The following is an 18,406-nucleotide window of genomic DNA, read 5'->3' on the forward strand; positions in this document are numbered from 1 at the left end:
CCCAGTCCGCTTAGCTTTGTGTAAAGTTTGATTTCTTCGTGGAAATATCCTCTGCAGTTGCCTAGGAACTGTCCCTTCCTTTCAGTCTTAAAACAAAAATATATCCAAACAGTCTGTCTAAATAAATAGGCGCCTGGGTCACAGAAGGACAAGCGGACACCCGCTCTTCTGCCAGCACTCACGTTCCACAGGGCTTTTCCAGGTGGGCATTAACTGGGTCCTGTCTCCCAGAGCCTCCTCCCTCCAGGGAAGTGTGACTGTGACAACGTGGACAGGTCTGTCACCCCCAGATCTCAGCTTTCCTGTCTGTAAATCCTAGGTGTGAGCTGAAAGTCCCCGGAAAAGCCACACCTGTGTTAAGATTCTGCAGAGTCCCTGGGGGCTGGAGTCCCCCTCACTGCTCTCCCTCTCCAGCCACTGCCACTACCTCTGTGTCCATTCTATCGCTGTTTTACCTTAGGCTGAAGCCTTTGCAATATAGTAACAGGCTGTCCTGACTGCTTTTATGTCAACTTGACACAGCTTTGAGTCATCAGAGAGGAGGGAACTTTGCCTGAGATAATGTAGGCAAGCCTGTAGGACACTTTCTTCATTAGTGATTGATGGGGGAGGGCCCAGCCCATGGTGGGTGGTGCCATCTCTGGGCAGGTGGTCCTGGGTTCTTTAAGAAAGCAGGCTGAGCAAGTCTGTAAGTAGCACCCTCCATGCCTCTGCATCAGCTCCTGCCTCCAGGGTCCTGCCCTGTTTAGGTTTCCGTCCTGACCTCCTCTGATGGGGAACAGTGATGTAGATGCATAAGCCAAATAAACCCTTTCCTCCAAAGTTGCTGTGGTCATGGTGCTTCAGCACCGTAGTAGTAACCCTAAGACGCAGCCATTAGGGCCCACCAATCCCGAAGCTAAGAATCCCATCAGACAGCTCCTGAAGCCTGTACCAGAGACTCCCCGTTTGCTATGACCTGCCCGCCTGGTGTCTCCACTAATGTATTTGGGAAATGTATTGACTGATAAAAGTTGATATAAGAACTTTTATGGTGGCGCACGCCTTTAATCCCAGCACTTGGGAGGCAGAGGCAGGCAGATCTCTGTGAGTTCAAAGCCAGCCAGTATATGAGAGGTAGTTCCAGGACAGGCTCCAAAGCTACAAAGAAACCTTGTTTCGAAAAACAAAAAAACCCCACAAAAGTTGATGTAACCACTTCAATAGTGGAAGATATCATCAAATCAATATGAATCCATGTGCCTGGCCCATGGTCACTCATGTTTAACTTGGAGCAAACTCTCTCTTGTGCCCTTTGGAGTGAGAACTATAGTTTACGAAGAAACCTGTCTCCTTCCCAGAGCAGTTCTGTCTCTGATGCGGGAGGGCCTGTCTGAGCTGGCAGCACACTCTTACTTCACTAGCTTCTCCTGCCCTGCCAACAGCCCAGAGTCCCGGGAAACCTCCAGGTTTCAATCCATCTTTCACCAAATGCATGGACAATGGTCTGAGAGTCAGCCAGGCCACTCGGGTATTCGTCAGGTGCCACGTCAGAGCGGCAGCGGCTCCCAGGCCTCGCCTTTGTGCTTAGACTGCCCTGCCCCAGGGTTGACTTCCTGTCTGCCATCTGGAGCCTCAGGCACGTGTGGAAGGAAGGGGTGTGCACTGTGAGCCCAAGCAGGCGGGTAACCTTACCCTGGGTCTCCAGGCCACACCCCTACCCCCCAGTTGACTTAGCCTTCCTGTGGCTTTCAGCTTCCAAGTTAAGCAGCAGGACCACAGGTGCCGTGCAGCCAGCAAGCAAACCCCACCCCCTGCCCCAGCTCCTCCCCTGGAGGTCAGCCCCCTCTTTAGGACCCTTTCCTGGGGTTGGCCACTTCTGTCAACACTGGTTTTTATTAGTGAAGCTAACTGGAGTACAAACATTGCTGTGTGATTGTGAGACCGTGACCACGCTGACGGGCACAGCTCTGAGGCTGCAGATTCCCAGTGTTTCGCAAGACTGGGAATTTACAGAGTTCTCTGGTTTACAGCCCAGTGTGCTGCATTGAGTGCTGAGCAGGAAACAGTTTCCTGAGTTTTTTGTTGTAAAGATTTATCTTCATTTTAAAATTGTGTGTGTGCACATGTGTCAGTGGCGGGGTGGGCTCTGGGGTGTGTGTAGTTTTGCCCACAGAGGCCAAGAGGGCATCAGGTCTCCTGGAGCAGGAGGCACAGGCAGTTGTGAGCCGCTGATGTGCGCCCTGGGACATTTGCTAGAGCAGTACATGATTGTAGCTGCGGAACTGTCCCTCTGGTGTCCCTGCCCCCCATGTTTTGTTCTGAGGGAAGTGAAGTTACATCCGGGGATCAACCTCTCGAAGGGCTTCTGTGTTCCTGTAGGTCACAGAAGCGTGGAGGGTTGGACGCTCTCTCTGGGAAGGGTGGGCTGTTTTTCCACCTGGGTAGGGGACTAGGACTCTGAGCATGAGGTAGACCAGGTGGAAATAGCTGGTGCCTCTGGTCCCTGGTATTCTCTCTCTGGGTTTGGCAGTGATGGCTAAATAGAGTCAGGCTCCTTGTTGGTCTGAGCTATGGCTCTACTCTGGAAGCTAGAAGTGGGCTATGTAAAAGGTTAGGTCACTTCCTTGGCATGGTGACATTTCCCCTTGGCATGGAAATCACCATGCATTCATTCTTCAACCTGTGGCAGTGACTCTGACAGAAAACTGACAGATGGCCCACCCTTGAGAGGTTACCAGGAGCAGTGTGCTTCTGGGGCCAGCACAGGCTGAGGAGGAGCAGGTCTGATGCGGCTGTGGAAGTGCTAGCCTGGGCAGGGGCTACTGATGTGGGAGAGCCGACTGTCCTCACTCCCGGCTTCTGCTCCGCAGGCTGGCGCCCATGCGGCTCTACACCCTCTCCAAGCGCCACTTTGTCCTCGTGTTTGTCGTTTTCTTCCTCTGTTTTGGACTGACCGTCTTCGTTGGGATCAAGGGTAAGTCTTTCCTTTAATCATCTCCCCATGGATAGCCACTCTGGTTCGCTGCTGCCAGCCCAGCTGCGCCCTCATACTCCTATCCAGGCCTCAGTATGAAGAGAGATGTTCCTTCTCTCTGAGGTGCAGGGGGCAAGTTGGGTAATGCTGGTCTCAGCATCTAGGGCTAACAGCCTAGGTCAGTTTGTCAGTGCAGGCAACTCCTACCTGCCTTTTATTTGCCGTATAACAACAACTACTTCTTCTTCTTCTTCTTCTTCTTCTTCTTCTTCTTCTTCTTCTTCTTCCTTCTCATCTTCCTCCTCTTCCTCTTCCTCCTTCTCCTTTCTCCCTCCTCCCTCCTTTCTCCTTTATTCCTTCTTCTTTCTTCTTCTTTTAAAATAAGCCAAACTGACTTTGAATTTGCTTTGTAACCTACCCAAACATTTCTAGAGTCTTTTTTGTCCTGGGGGGGTGGGTCCAGAACCCACTGACTGCTTAGGGGGGAGACAGGTCATGTAAAAGTCTAGGAGGGCTGTAGGGATTTGGGCTGGTGACATCTCGAGCTTCAGGACTGAGTGAAAAGTGCCAGGCAGTAGAAACTGTCCTTGCAGAAGAGCCACGTCTTAGCGATTTTTAGCTTTGACATCCTCTAGGAAGACTAACTAAACTATTTTGTTTTTGTCATATGTGTGTGTGTGTGTCTATCTCTGTCTGTGTGTCTCTGTGTGTGAGTCCAAATGCTGATGACAGCTGTCTTCCTCTATCACTTGCCACCTTATGTTTAGAGACAGGATCTCTCACTTGAACCCAGAGCTCACCAGTTTAGCTGGTCTCACCAACCAGCTTGCTCTGGGCATCCGTCGCTGCCTTCTGTTCCCTGGGATTGCAGACAGGCCCTTGTACCTCCCAGCATTTGATTTACTCCTCATGCTTCCACAACAAGCTCATGCCTGCTGAGCCGTTCCCCCCTGCCCGCCCCAAACTTTCTAACAATCACAAAACAGAGCCACAGAAGCCGAGTGGTCCTCACAAGGTCTCAGAGGCCGGGGTCCCCTCTGTCTCATCCCCAGCATGGCAGCAGGAGCCCGCCTTGGTGGGAGAGTGTTCTCTTCCCAAGTAAGATAGCTTGTTCATTGAGGGTGGTTTGTGGTAGCTAATCTAAACGATGGCTTGGTTAAATCCCAGAGGTATTCGGGCCTCAGAAAGCTAGTTTCTTTCTTTCTTTCTTTCTTTCTTTTTTTTTTGTTTTTTGTTTTTTGTTTTTCAAGACAGGATTTCTCTGTGGCTTTGGAGCTTGTCCTGGAACTAGCTCTTGTAGACCAGGCTGGCAAAGAAATTTGCCTGCCTCTGCCTCCCGAGTGCTGAGATTAAAAGCATGCGCCACCACCCGGTGAAAGCTAGTTTCTTAATCTCAACTGAAGTTTGGACTGGCTAGTGGCTAGAGCAGGCTGGGGAAGAGGGTGGCCATTGGGATGCTTCATGCCTGTGGTAATGACACAGTTGTCACCATAGCAACTATAGCCAACTTGTTTTCCTTCCTGTTGAGTCACCAGGGGCTAAAGTCACACTAATCACAATACAGGTTTACCCATTATCTCACTTACATTTCAGACTGTCCTTTTGTATTGGTAGGGAGGCATTAACATTGTATGCAGCTCAGTGGGGTATTAGCCAGCTCTTGTCCAGACTGTACCCAGCCTTCACTCTGAAACCAAGGCCAAGACAGGGGTGATGTCAGGATCCCATCACTTCCACCACACAGATTACTGTCAGTCTTCTGGAAAAGCAAACAATAAGGAGTGTGTGTGTGTGTGTGTGTGTGTGTGTGTGTGCACGCGCCTGTGTGCATGTGCACACGCATATATATGTATCCACTATATTATTATAATTATATCTCATTACTGTATACTATTATAATACATAATTTATAATATATTCATAATTATAATCCAAACAGTTGTATTTATATTAAAGTATAAATTATTTACAACGAATAATTTTTAATATTATTAGACCTAAGTATGTAATAGAATTATGAGTATATATATATAATTATATGTGCTATTTTTTATATCTATGTGAAGTGAGGGAACTGACTCACACGATCTGGGAGGTTAAGGAATGAATACACAGGTCTACAGTTAGAAAATGGGAGTCAGGAAAGCCAGTACATCAGTCAGGCCCAGGGGGCTGGGAACCAGGAGGCTAATGGTGTAAGCCCCAGTCCAGGTCATGGCGGGATACTCAGGTTACCAATGGAGACAGGGAGACCAGAGTCTCCTCCACATGTCTGTTTAGGCCTCAGCAGGTTGAAGAGGCCCGCCTTCCCTAGCTAGGGCAGTCTGCTTTATTGAGTCTCCTGACTGAAAGGGGACTCTTACCAGAAACTCCTCACAGACACCTGAGAGCAGTGTTTAGTCAAACACCTGTGCCCCGCTGAGATGAACACGTGAAATCAGCTGTTGTCAGCGCTCTCCTTATTACTTATGTAGTGATGTTACTATTAGAGAGTTCGGGGTAGTTTGGGGAAACTGAAGCCCAGGGTGCCTAGGTAGCTTAGAGTCCAGGTACTACTGATGCCGGTTTTTAAGTCTTTCCCAGAAGCCAGAGAAAGAGTCCACCTGTCTTGGGAGTCCGCTTGGCACATACCTTGCCACCGAGTGGCCCCTTCCTGTGTGGAGACAGCGGGCATTTGCAGGTGACTCAGACAGGAAGTCATGCTGGTCACGTGCAGACCCTGCATCAGTGCGGTAGGCTGGGGCGGCCACAGAGGCAGCCCAAAGAATTGGCATCACAAGAGTGGTAGTTTTTAAAATTTATTTTAAATACAGAGTCTCGCTGTGTAGACCAGGCTCACGGGAGCTCATAGAGATCCACCAGCCTCTGCCTCCCAAGTGCTGAGACTAAAGGCGTGTGACACCACACTTGGCAAGAATAGTATGTTTTAGACAAATCCAGCCGTAAATTAATTTTAAAATCACTTAAGGCCAAAGCCCTGAAGAATCGATCACAGTTAGAATCAGAGATGCTAGGGATTCTGGGAAGATGGTAGTGCCGAGAGGAATGTGCCCCCCCCCCCATGGAACCTGACTGAGTCTATAGGAGGTTTGTAACTTCCAGTGGGCGGGGCAGCTGGACATTACACTGTGATTGATTTCAGCCAGTCCTGCCCTTACTGCTGTGGCAGACCCTCACATCCACGCTGGCTCCGGTTCTGATCGGCCTGCATATAGCTTGTAGGAACTAAGGTGGACAAAAGGACTCTGTCCTCCCTAACTGGGAACCTGAGCTCTGCACCTCAAATGCTGCTTCTGGTCACAGAGGCGGAGCAAGGCAAGGCAGCCATTGCTGATGTACTCAGGGCCTCCATCGTTGTAAACCCTGTCCCGTCTAGCAGAGGCAACAACCAGGGAGTTTGAATAGCTAGCCATTCTCCTCCCATCCCCTGGATGGCTCTCCTTTTTTCCTTTGGGAACCAAACAATGAACATTTGAAGATTCCAAAGGAGCGGGAAAGTCAGCATGAAAGGTGAATATATCCAGGAAGTTTACTGAGCTCAAGTGGGCTAAATTCAGTTTCGTACCAAACAACTGTAGCTGAACTGCAGGAAGCCTAAGCCAGATGGAACCCTGCCCTCAGCAGGATGGAGGGACTCAGACAGGGGATCTCCAGTGAGGCTGCCAGCGCTTATCTGAAGCTTATCTGAATTGTTCAGGGCAGAAGACAGGCTAATGTATGCTAGAAGAGTTCCCAACCAGGAATCCTGCCTGGCAAAAAGGTTCTTCAAAAGTGAAGGGGGGAGGCGGAGTATGGTGGCACACAACCTGTGTTTCTAGAACTTGGGTGTCTGAGACAGGAGGATTGATCATTTGTTTCATCAGTCAAGGCTACTGAGACGCCATGAAAAAGTGGGGATGAGAGTAAGACATTCCCAGGCTAACTAAAGCCAAGGGAGTCACTGCCACTAGCCCTGTGCTCCAGGTTGCTGGAAAGGAGCCTACAGGTTGAAACACCTAGTCTAGCAAAGGCGGCTGTTGTAACTGTAAAATACACCTAATCTAGCAAAGGCGGCTGTTATAACTGTAAAATACACCTAGTCTAGCAAAGGCGGCTGTTGTAACTGTAAAAGCTCCCGTTATCTCATAGTAGTGGGAAAGCCACTTTCTGTTTCTGGATCCTTGGAGGCTGACATGTTTAAAAGTGCATCACTCAGAAGCTGTGGTTATTGTCTGTTTGCAAGTCCACGCTCTGTCTCCTGCATACAAGACTAAATCATTAACATTATTTATAGTTTTGGATATAAAATTACGAATTAGGACTGTCATTGCAACTCAGTGGATGAGTACTTGACTGCCTAGCATGTTCAAAGTCAAGGGTTTGCTGTTTGAGCCTGATGATGTGTTATACATGTGCACGTTCATGTGTGTGTATGTGTTGTCACCATTGTTACAGTAGTCAGAAGATGAGAAAGAGTTTTCGTGTACTGTCCATGTTAAGCTATTATAAATGTCCAGCAGAATATGGGTCTTGGGTGTTAAGTGAAGAACAGAAAGCTGTGAGGCTAATAGGAATCAAATGCAGAGAAAACAGAGACAGGATTGAGTCCCCTAATCAGTAGCTAAATGTAAGCTGAGTAAATTCTCTGATTAAAAGGCAGTAGTAGTGGCACACACCTTTAATCCCAGCCCTTGGGAGGCAGAGGCAGGTGGATCTCTGTGAGTTGGAGGCCAGCCTGGTCTACAGAGAGAGTTCCAGGACAGGCACCAAAGGTACAGAGAAACCTGTCTCAAAAAACCCATATAGATAGATAGATGATAGATAGATAGATAGATAGATAGATAGATTGATAGATAGATTGATAGAATGATGATAGATTGATAGATAGCTTGATAGAATGATAGATAAATAGAATGATAGATGGTAGATAGCTTGATAGATAGATAGATGATAGATAGATAGAATGATAGACAGAATGATAGATAGATTAGAATGATAGATAGATAACTTGATAGAATGATAGATAGCTTGATAGAATGATAGATAGATAAATAGATACATAGATAGATGATAGATAGATAGATAGATAGAATGATAGATAGATAGATAGATAGATAGATAGACAGATAGTAAGAAGGCAGAAGTAGGTAGAATAGATTAAAACATAGCCCAAGAGGCTGGAGAGATGGCTCAGGTTGAGTGCTTGTGGCAAAGCCACAAGGACCTTAGTTGAGATCCCAGCATGCATCTGCAACCCCAGCACTGTCGGTGAGGAGAGATGGAGGCCAGGATCACGGGGGTCATGCTGGCTTCTGTCCAAGTTCAGGGAGAGATCCTGCCTCAGAGGACCAATGTAGCGAGTGATAGAAGAGGACACTGGACGCTGTTCCCTGACCTCTGCACACACACATGTTCATAGATATACACACCTCCCTTCTATGTGTACACACACCACATACACAAATGTGGCACAGACTGTAATTTGCCTGTAAAGGCCCTCTCTTCTAATCAAGGACAACAGACGGTTAAGAGAAGGGGTAAAACCAGCATCCCACACAAACAGCACCAGATGATCAACACTCACATCCCCTGGGATCTCTAAATAATCAGTGGCGAGGTTTGTGTCCTTGTGTTCGTCAGTGTGTTATCCACAGTGGTTAAAACGGTGAACCAGCTTACATATCCGTTGGCAGATGAATGGATAAGGAAAGTATGGCATGTGCTGCAATTGAACATCATTCAGTCTTGACGGTGAGGCCTCAAGAAGGTTGTTGTGTGACAAGACTTTGCCTGGGGAGATGGAACACACGTGTTTACTCACCCCCAACAGGAAGCCCACAGCAGACCAAAGTATGGGTACCACCAAAGTCCAACTAGGGGTCACTAACAGGAGCAGAAATGGCTAAAGACAGCTGCATCACCAAGTCCACCCAGTCTGGGTGACAGCTCACAAAAGCCAAGATACTTGGAGGACACCGTGGAGCCTGTGGGCAGCTCAGCCGCTTGTGGAGGGTCTTTTCCAGGTGACTCCGGTCTAAATCTCTTCCAGGCAGACAGCTGGTCTGGGCTCAGGCTCTTTACAGCCTTTCTCCTCTCCATCTCCTCTACAGCTCGACTTCCCTTTCACCGAGGAGGACTCTCAGCTTTTATTGCTGACTCTGACAGGGAGAAGCCTAGTGAATCTGGTCAGTTTCAGGGACTTCCTGAAGCTATTTTGAGTTGTTGACCTTTCTGTTTAAAGAGACCCTGCAGGAAACTGTCAACAATGGCTCAGTGAATAAAGCCAGGGGCAACCAAGCCTCACAGTTCTGAAGGAGGACATCTTGAGCTGTCGTCTGATCTCCACACGCACACTGGCACACGTGCACACAAGCTTAAAAAGGAAAACATTAGACAGTTTAGACACATTGCAGTGTGAGTCATGAGGACATTGTACTAGATGACATAAACCAGTCCCAAGCTGATAAACCCTGTGTGATTCTACTCACCTGGGGTCCATGGAGAAGGTTACCAGGGCAGAGGGGTGGAGCACAGAGTTGATTAGTGGGGCAGACTGGGTTTTACAAGGAGAGCTGCAGAGATGGGTAGCCATGTCTGCACAGTAGAGATATACTTAATCCTGCTGAGTTGTCCTCTGATATGTGCTGATAATGATTAGTTCTTTGTAACTGCAGTAAAGTCGGGGAAGAAAGAGCTTCATAAAGCATCTCTTTCAAGAAAGCCCTGTGCCATTCTTTTGCAGGATATCCATCACTTTGTCACCTCTGCTTACTATTTCTAGACGACTGGGTTAACCGCATGAACGCGTTAACTTCTCTCTTAGTAGTGTCCATGGAGACCCCACCATGGCATGTTGGTCCTTCCGCCTTAGTGTGCATGGAAGTTGTGTCAAACAGAGTGCTTGTCTGTTCTGTGTTTGGTATTCTACCTACTGACATAAAATCTCTCTAAAAGAAATAGTAAGAGCAGTACATGAGATCACAGTGTCTAATGCGCAAGTCTTTCTCGCATAAAAATAAAGTAAGTTAATTGCTCTAATTTCTTTCTCTTTGTTACTCTCAGGACCCAGAGTGATCCAGCAGTCTGCTGCTAATTTCTCACTAAATAACAGCAGAAAGGTAAGAGGTGCCTCAAGCAGCAGATAGGCCACTATAGACTTTGGAGTCATTGAGACGTGGCCCTGCTGGGAGAGTCTGAGGATAGACCGCCCTTCTCTTGCTCTGGAGCTCTTCGCGGCTCTTACTTCTCAGCCAGGTTCTTGTCACTGAAATTCCCGTTTCTGGGGTCCCTGGTGTCCTCAGAAGGATGCAGCGGAAGAACGTTGGTGTTCCCTCGGACGAAACTACAGCTGACTTCCAAATGCCATGCCCTGTGCTGACTGCTCACGTCAGAAAGCCTGTCACACTCACTATTTTAACAATGATTGCGTAGGCATCTGGCTCTTCCTTTAAAAAGCTTAATTTGTGTATCTATACATGTGTGTTCATGTGTGTGAAGGTCATAGGTTAACTAAAGGGTTTGCTCCTCAGGAATTGCAGCCTGTTTGTTTGTTTTGTTTGGTTTGAGTTCAGAGTTCCTCACTGGCACTTGGGCTTGCCAGCTAGGCTGCTGGTCAGAGAGCCCAGGAATCCTCCTGTCTCTGCCTCCAGCTGTGTGGCACCCAACCTGGTGGTTGCCAGAGCAGAACTTGGGTTCTCATGCTCGCATGGAAGCGCTTTACGGACTGACGGTTTTGCTGTGTTTGTCCAAGTCACGACTTGTTCAGTGTTCGTTCCAGTAGCAGCTGCTCTCTTTGTTGGCTGGGATGCCCTGCATGAGCTCGTCCTAAATGTAGTCTGTTCCCCCTCTTTAAATGCACCTTGATTTATCACCACCTTTATGGAGAACAAGTCCTTTCCACTGAAGAAGTGAACGGTAGGGTCTTACATGGAGTCTCTGTAAACTGAGTGTGCTGCCAGGTTTTCACAGCACCTGTAGATTCAGGGTCATTGTTCGCCCTCCCTCCTGCTCTCCTCTTACAACATTGTGTTTGTTACGGCAAGGTTCCACGTTGTAGCCCTGGTTAGCCCGGACCTCGACGTGTAGATCAGGCTGTCCTTGAACTCACAGAAATCTGCCTGCCTCTGCCTCTTGAGTGCTGGGATTACAGGCGTGTGTCACCGTGCATGGGTCTCCTTATGATTTCTAAAAGGGTGGAGAGAAAAGCTGTGTATCTCTAGCTCTGCTGCTGCCTTGGAACGACCTCTGAACGGCCAGGTTTCTTTGCATTCCTGTTGTCTTGAGGTCTGGGGCAGAGGGTTGGCTTTGGAGAGGCACCTCCGTGAGTTTCTTGACAGTCATGGGTCTCCCAGTCTCTGCCTCTCAGGGTCTCTCTCTGACAGTAAGCCATCCCATGGAACCCAGGGCTTCTATGCAAGCATCTTGTTTGAGAAAGGCAAGAACTCCCCCAACCACCACACACACCCAATAGCTTTCACTCCCCTCTACTCCCCCTTTGGCTTTTGGCAAGTGTGGTCTCAGAAAGTTTGGTAAAGACAATGACAGCCTGGAACAAGACATTCACCTCCACAGTTGCGGTCTTCAAGTAACGCTGGTTTGGGTAGTGGAGATAGGCACCTTCACCAGCTCCCTCCACACTCTGCCGTGAGACACCACTGTTGTGTTTCCAGGAGATACTGTGGAGTGACAGTTCTCACACAGTCCTCTCGTTTCCCTCTGCAGGTAGGCTAAGATGTCTCTAATGCCAGAGTAACAGACACTAGCGAGCAACATACCCAGTCTACAGCTATCACAGAGATAGGATGGAGATGCAGGAACACTGCTCCCTAGGGTCCCTTCTGCCGCGTGTCTCCTCAGTCTGCCTTTTCATTTTCCCTCCAGTGGCTTCCTGTGGTGTCTAGCAGGCGCTGGTGGGAGGAATTGCTGCCTAGAGTCTTGGAGAGTCAGGAAGGCAGTGCAGCCCATCCGCGCATTTCTTTAGGACACTGATTCTTGGTGCTTGGCCAAGGGAAGCCCTCCCAGCTTTGTCAGGGCTCGTGCTCCAAGCTGTGTGCAAAGCATCTGTTTGTACATTAAGATGAAGTGTTCACCTTTAGTCCCAGCACTCGGGAGGCAGAGGCAGGCGGATCTCTGTGAGTTTGAGGCCAGCCTGGTCTACAGAGCAAGTACCAAGACAGGCTCCAAAGCTACAGAGAAACCCTGTCTCAAAACAAACAAACAAACAAACAAAAAAAGCAGAGGCGTTCAGGGCCTCTGAACAGGGCACGTGATGACTTTGTTTTCTCTTCTGCTTCAGCTAAGGCAAATTCAAATACGTTCAAACCCACTGACTACATATAACCAGCAACTGTGGCTGACATGCGTGGTCGAGCTGCAGCCCTCAGAAGGTATGCACCTGCTGTTTGGGGTGGCTTCTTGTGTTTAATGCAAACTCGCATTCTGAAGAGGTGGAAAGACTTTACAGTATTTGGGCACATGCTGGCAGAGATGTGTAGGGAATGCCCATGGCTACATGAGGAAAGATTGGAAACTCCTCTGCCTTGTCCCAGTGGGAGTCAGGGTGCGGACAGCTGAGCTCAGTGTGGATTGGGAGAGAATTATGTCCTGATACCCCAAGGCATGATTTTGATCCCCAGGGATACTTGGTAATGTGTGGGGACAATTTGACATGGGAGAGGCCAGGGCTGCCACTGACATCTTGTAGTGCACAGCCGCTCCAGTCAGCAGTGGGGCAGCAGGGAGTGGGGAAGGGCAGGGTGCTGAGAAGCCCAGCCCCGGGGTACCGTTATTTTCAAAGACTTTTTCTGCATCATCCATGACACAAGGGTTACTTCATCCTGCTGAGAGGTGAAGGTGGTCTCTGATCAGCTGAGACATTCCAGGAAAGAATTTAAAATCAATCCCTTGACCATAGTAAAACAAGGGAGAAAAGGCAAAAATAAGTTTTACATCAGAACTTGTGTTTAGAAGATGGTCTAGAAGAAGGATGGCCACAAAAATAGTATGCTTATTGGGGTGGGATTGTAGTTATTCAGTGAAGCCACCTTTATGTGGGTTTTTTGTCTGTTTGTTTAAATACTTGTTTATGTGTGTGGCTGGGGGTACACATCTGTGTGTTGGTGCAGAAGCCAAAAGAGAGCATCCTGTGTCTTCCTGTACAACCCTCTGCCTGTTCTTTTGAGCCACCATCTCTCCCTGAACCTGAGGCTCATGTTTTCTGAGCTGCATTGGAAGCCAGAAAGCCCCAGCCATCCTCATCTCCTCTGTCCAGTCTCCACGGTGCTAGGGTTACAGGCACGCGTGGGGCACTCATACGGGCTTGGATCTGAATTCCAGTCCTCAGCGGCAAGTGCTCTTAAACACTGAGCCATCTTTTCAAACTGTTCTCTTTCTCTCTCTTTAAAAATCTTTTGCATTTATTTATTTGAGAGAGAGAGAGAGAGAGAGAGAGAGAAGGTCAGAGGACAACTTTAGGGAGTCAGTTCTTTCCTTCCACCATGTGAGTCCTTGGGTCCTTGATATGGAACTGAGGTGGTTGGCCGGGTTTAGCAGCAGGCAGGGGGCTGCTAATTTGTTTCCCAGCTGCCCATACTCCTGAAATAATCACACAGACACCATATTACTTGCAATACTATTTGGCCAATAGCTTAAGCATATTACTAGCTAGCTCTTATATCTTTGGTTAACCCATTTCTATTCATCTGTATATCGCCACATGGCTGTGGCTTACCGGCAAGGTTCCTGCTCGTCTTTCTCTGGTGGGAGCTCCATGGCTTCGCTTTGACTCTGTCTTCATTCTCTCAGCATTCCAGTTTAGTTTTCCTCACCTAGCTCTATTCTGCCCTATCAGTGACCAAGGAAGATTCTTTATTCATTAACCAATAAAAACAACACCTACACAGAAGGATCTCCCACACTACCACTGAACCATCTCAACAGCCCTGTTCTCTTTTTTTATAGTAAAAATATAATTAGCTAATTTTGACCAGAAATAGAGAACTGTTTCTCTGTAAGATATTTAATTTATGCCCGGTGTGGTCTCATCAACTTCTTTCTCTTGTAGAAACGTCTATTCAAACCAGCTTTTCCATGACTGTGAAAGTCAATGGTATGGCTCAAGACGGAACCACGATCTACATTCATAACAAGGTTCACAATCGAACGAGGACCCTCACATGCGCAGGGGTGAGTGTGTTTGATGTCCCACAGTGAGTCATCTTCTGCAAATGCTACCACAGACCTGCTTATCCAGCAAACAGGCACAGCTATGGGAAGGCTTCAAAAATGCGTTTAAAAATATTAGATAGCATGCAAATAATGGGTTTCCTCCTGCCGTCTGCATACACACATGCCGTTATACTTGGTTCTCATCCGTTCCCTTTCCCATTGGCCCCCTTTCCCATGGGCCTCAGCCCCTACCCATCCATTCCCACTAGACCCTCTTTCTGCTTTCTTACTGTGTGTCCTGTCTCCTCTGTGTCTCACCTCCTTCAGCGTCGCTTCCCTCTCATGACCCTCTTTCTAGTTTTATGACCTACGCACAACACATACAGATACACACATGTGTAAACTCACGTACATAAATTTAACTCTAGGTTTTGCATATAAAGCATGCAGTATTTGTCTCTTTTAATCTGGCTTATTTTGCGTAGCATACTGCCTTCCAGTTACATCCATTTTCCCATGACCCTCATGATTCCATATTTCCTTCTGGTTACATAAAATTCCATTTAGTCCATGTGCGGCATATTCCTTCTCTCGTCTGTCCATGAACATCTGGGTTGACTGCATCTCCCAGCTTCTGTCAGCGCTGTAACAATAAACATAGATATGCCGTGTCTCTGTGGTGTGTTGACTTAGGTCCTGCCGGCATATCCCAGGAGTGCCGTAACTGGTTCATAGGGCAGTCCTAGTTTCGGTGTTTTGAGAGCCTCCACACCCATGTCAGTAGTGGCTGTAGTTTACTCTCCTACCAGCAGGGACTCCGGCTCCTCTCTCCTCACATTCCTCACCAGAATCTGTTGGAATCTGTTTTCTTAATAACCCACTGTGACTAGGGTAAGATGGTCTCTCAAAGCACCTTTAATTTGCATTTCCCTAATGACTAAGGATGTTGGACGCATTTTGAAGCACTGATGATTTATGTTTCTTCCTTTGAGAACTGTGTGTTCAGTTTTTTAGCTCATTTATTGATTGGGATGACTTGGGTTTTGGTGTTTAGTTTTTGTGGTTCTTTATGTAGTCTAAGTATTAATCCCCTGTCTGAGAGTTGGTGAAGACCTCTACCCTCACCCACCTCGCCATTCTGTGGTCTGTCTCTTAACTCTAATGATCGCTTCATTTGCCACACAGAAACATTTGATGTCATATAATCACACACATACACACGCACACACGCCTACAGACATGCATGCACACTCAGTCTGCCACGAACCCTGAGTCCATGTGACACCTGATGGTTGCAGTCAGTAGGCGATGTGGAAGGCCAGGTCTCAGATGAACCTCTGCCACTGTTCAGGGTCATTCTAGATCACGGTGGTTTATCCTGGCTGTTGAATGCTCTGGTCCATCTGTGAATGGGGGACAGAGTGCCCAGGCCTTTTTGTGATCAGCGACCACTGTTTTAGGATCTGGCGTGGGACACGGTAGACGGATGAGGGATCCAACATAAGGATGAACTCACACCTTTATTCATCAATACTGTATTCTGTTCAGAAGCCAATAACTCAGACCCCACCTCTGCCAGTGGCAGGAACCACATCAGGACTCAGCAGGTCCCTGGCAGCAGGCGCCCTTGGATGGGGTCAGAACAGGCAGGGTGTTGATCAGAGGCCTAACTAGACAGGGGATGTTGGAGTGGGTTGCAAGATTTCACGCTGAGTACCTTCTGTATGCCACTCATTAAATCCTCACAGGAGGTCCGCGGAGTGGAAACTACCTCCAATTCCACTTTATAAAAGAAGAAACAGAGGCTTCAAGAGGTCACAGCCATTGTTGCAGGTTGACACAGATACTGAGTGGAAGGGACAGGATCTAAGCTGGCACTCTTTTATCCACAAGCCTGCGTGGCTTTAACCACACGATTCCTGCCGAGTTCCCAACAGTAAGAACACTGCTGATTTCTCCCTGCAAGAAGAGACTCGAGTAGGGAAGGACTCCTGTGCAGTGGCTAGTCCCCCTTCTCGTGGTTCCTTTCTGCTGATTCAAAGGGTCCAGACCCCCCCTCCCGCCTGAGGGTGCTGAGCTGTAGAAGAGTGAGTTGTACTGGGGGTGGGGAGCAGCCCTCACCTCAGCAACCACAGCCATACCCATCACAGACAGGTGGCAGCTGGGGACCTAGCTGGCCCCTTACCTTATGTCTCTCTTCCTTCCTAAGCAAGCAGCCTGAGCCAATATCTGGAACATATTCTTGTCTGTGGGGGATTAAGCCCTTCTGGCCTGTTTTGGGAAAGTTGACAGGATCAAGGTTCCCCCATGTCCTTACCATCCAGTGTGCAGGAGGCACAGGGTCAGTCCAGATGAATAATGAGGAGAACACGTGAAGGTCCCGGGAGATGGCCTAGCCCCAGGCAGGAGTCAGTGAGTCTCCCTTGGCCACCAGATTGGGACACACAGCTGCTCACTGTGACAGGTCGCCCTGGCCTGCACATCTGTGCATTTCCCAGCACACAGGACTTTCAGTTCTTGGCTTCAAGGAGAGCGAGCAATCTGGGGGCTAGCTTATATCACTGCCCCTGGGATGTGCCTCCCGCAGCTATCTTCAGAGTGGTCCTTCAGAGCGCTTCTGTGGGTCACCCTGCACACTGGTCACTGTCTGGAAACATCTCCCCCCTACTCCTTAGGCACTCTGCTCTCCCCTTACTGCTGCGAGGAAATTGTCCTAATTCAAGAAAACAAGGAATTTTTATGTTGCATGGATACTTGCCATCCTCTTATGCTTTTGAAATCTTTTTATTTTGTGTGGCTGTGTGAAGTGTATGTATGTGCATGTCTGTTTTGTGTGGCTGTGTGAAGTGTATGTATGTGCATGTCTGTTTTGTGTGGTGTGTGAAGTGTAGGCACGCGTGTTTATTTTGTGTGGCTGTGTGGAGTGTATGTATGTGTATGTCTGTTTTGTGTGGCTGTGTGAAGTGTATGTATGCATGTCTATTTTGTGTGGCTGTGTGGAGTGTATGTATGTGTATGTCTATTTTGTGTGGCCGTGTGAAGTGTATGTATATGCATGTCTGTTTTGTGTGGCTGTGTGGAGTGTATGTATGTGCATGTCTGTTTTGTGTGGCTGTGTGGAGTGTATGTATATGCATGTCTATTTTGTGTGGCCGTTTGAAGTGTATGTATGTGTGTCTATTTTGTGTGGCTGTGTGGAGTGTATGTATGCGTGTATGTTTTGTGTGGCCGTGTGAAGTGTATGTATGCGTGTCTATTTTGTGTGGCTGTGTGCAGTGTATGTATATGCATGTGTGTTTTGTGTGGCTGTGTGGAGTGTATGTATATGCATGTCTGTTTTGTGTGGCTGTGTGGAGTGTATGTATGTGCGTGTCTGTTTTGTGTGGCTGTGTGGTGTGTATGTATGTGTGTCTGTTTTGTGTGGCTATGTGGAGTGTATGTTTGTGTATGTCTATTTTGTGTGGCCGTGTGAAGTGTATGTATGCATGTCTTTTGTGTGGCTGTGTGGAGTGTATGTATGCGTGTCTGTTTTGTGTGGCTGTGTGGAGTGTATGTATGTGTGTCTGTTTTGTGTGGCTGTGTGGTGTGTATGTATGCGTGTCTGTTTTGTGTGGCTATGTGGAGTGTATGTACGTGTGTCTGTTTTGTGTGGCTATGTGGAGTGTATGTTTGTGTATGTCTATTTTGTGTGGCCGTGTGAAGTGTATGTATGCATGTCTTTTGTGTGGCTGTGTGGAGTGTATGTATGCGTGTCTATTTTGTGTGGCTGTGTGGAGTGTGTATGTGCATGTTTGCACGTTTGTGCACATGGGTAGAGAGGTAAGAGACTGGTGTTGGGTGTCTTCCTCAATAATTCTGCACCTTATATATTAAGTGAGGTCCTCTTGTTTGAGCCCAGAGCTCACCGCAGGCAGCCTTGCTCTGGGGTCCTCCAGAGTGCTGGGATTGAAGGAAGTGGAGACCTGAACTCTGGGCCTCGTGCTTAGTGAGCACTTTCTCCACAGAGCCACCTCCCAAGTTCCCATTGCTAATTTAATATAAAACAAACAAACAGAAAGCACTAGCACCCTGAGGTGGTGAGAAAACCCTGGTCTTTTACAGGGTGCTTCCTAATCAGACGGAGCATAGCTTGACCCTGGGATCCACACATCACCAGGTAGCGGCTTCGTTATGGCATCTGTAGCAGTACATTTGAACTGAGCTCTGTCTCCTACTAAAAATGCCTCTGCTTGGAGAGATGCTCGTGTGAAGATCGTGTGCTGCTCTTCCAGAGACCCAAGTTCATTTCCCAGCAGCCACATCAAG

At 48.0% G+C, this 18,406-nt stretch overlaps 1 protein-coding gene across 3 annotated transcripts in view; it reads left to right on the forward strand.

Annotated features, from left to right (window-relative positions):
* The window catches only part of Tmem181 (transmembrane protein 181), a 57,719-nt gene that overhangs the window by 24,340 nt on the left and 14,973 nt on the right, over positions 1–18,406 (forward strand). For all 3 annotated transcript variants that reach the window (XM_041680141.1, XM_041680142.1, XM_041680143.1), the window contains exons 2-5: positions 2,853–2,956; positions 9,998–10,053; positions 12,231–12,321; positions 13,998–14,119. In XM_041680141.1, coding sequence (XP_041536075.1) covers positions 2,853–2,956; positions 9,998–10,053; positions 12,231–12,321; positions 13,998–14,119 — 373 coding nt within the window. The remainder of the gene's footprint in view (positions 1–2,852; positions 2,957–9,997; positions 10,054–12,230; positions 12,322–13,997; positions 14,120–18,406) is intronic.

Source organism: Microtus oregoni, unplaced genomic scaffold (genome assembly GCF_018167655.1).
Source record: "Microtus oregoni isolate MIOR12 unplaced genomic scaffold, Mior012 000033F_ref0000390, whole genome shotgun sequence".
In the NCBI taxonomy this organism is placed as follows: Eukaryota; Metazoa; Chordata; class Mammalia; order Rodentia; family Cricetidae; genus Microtus; species Microtus oregoni.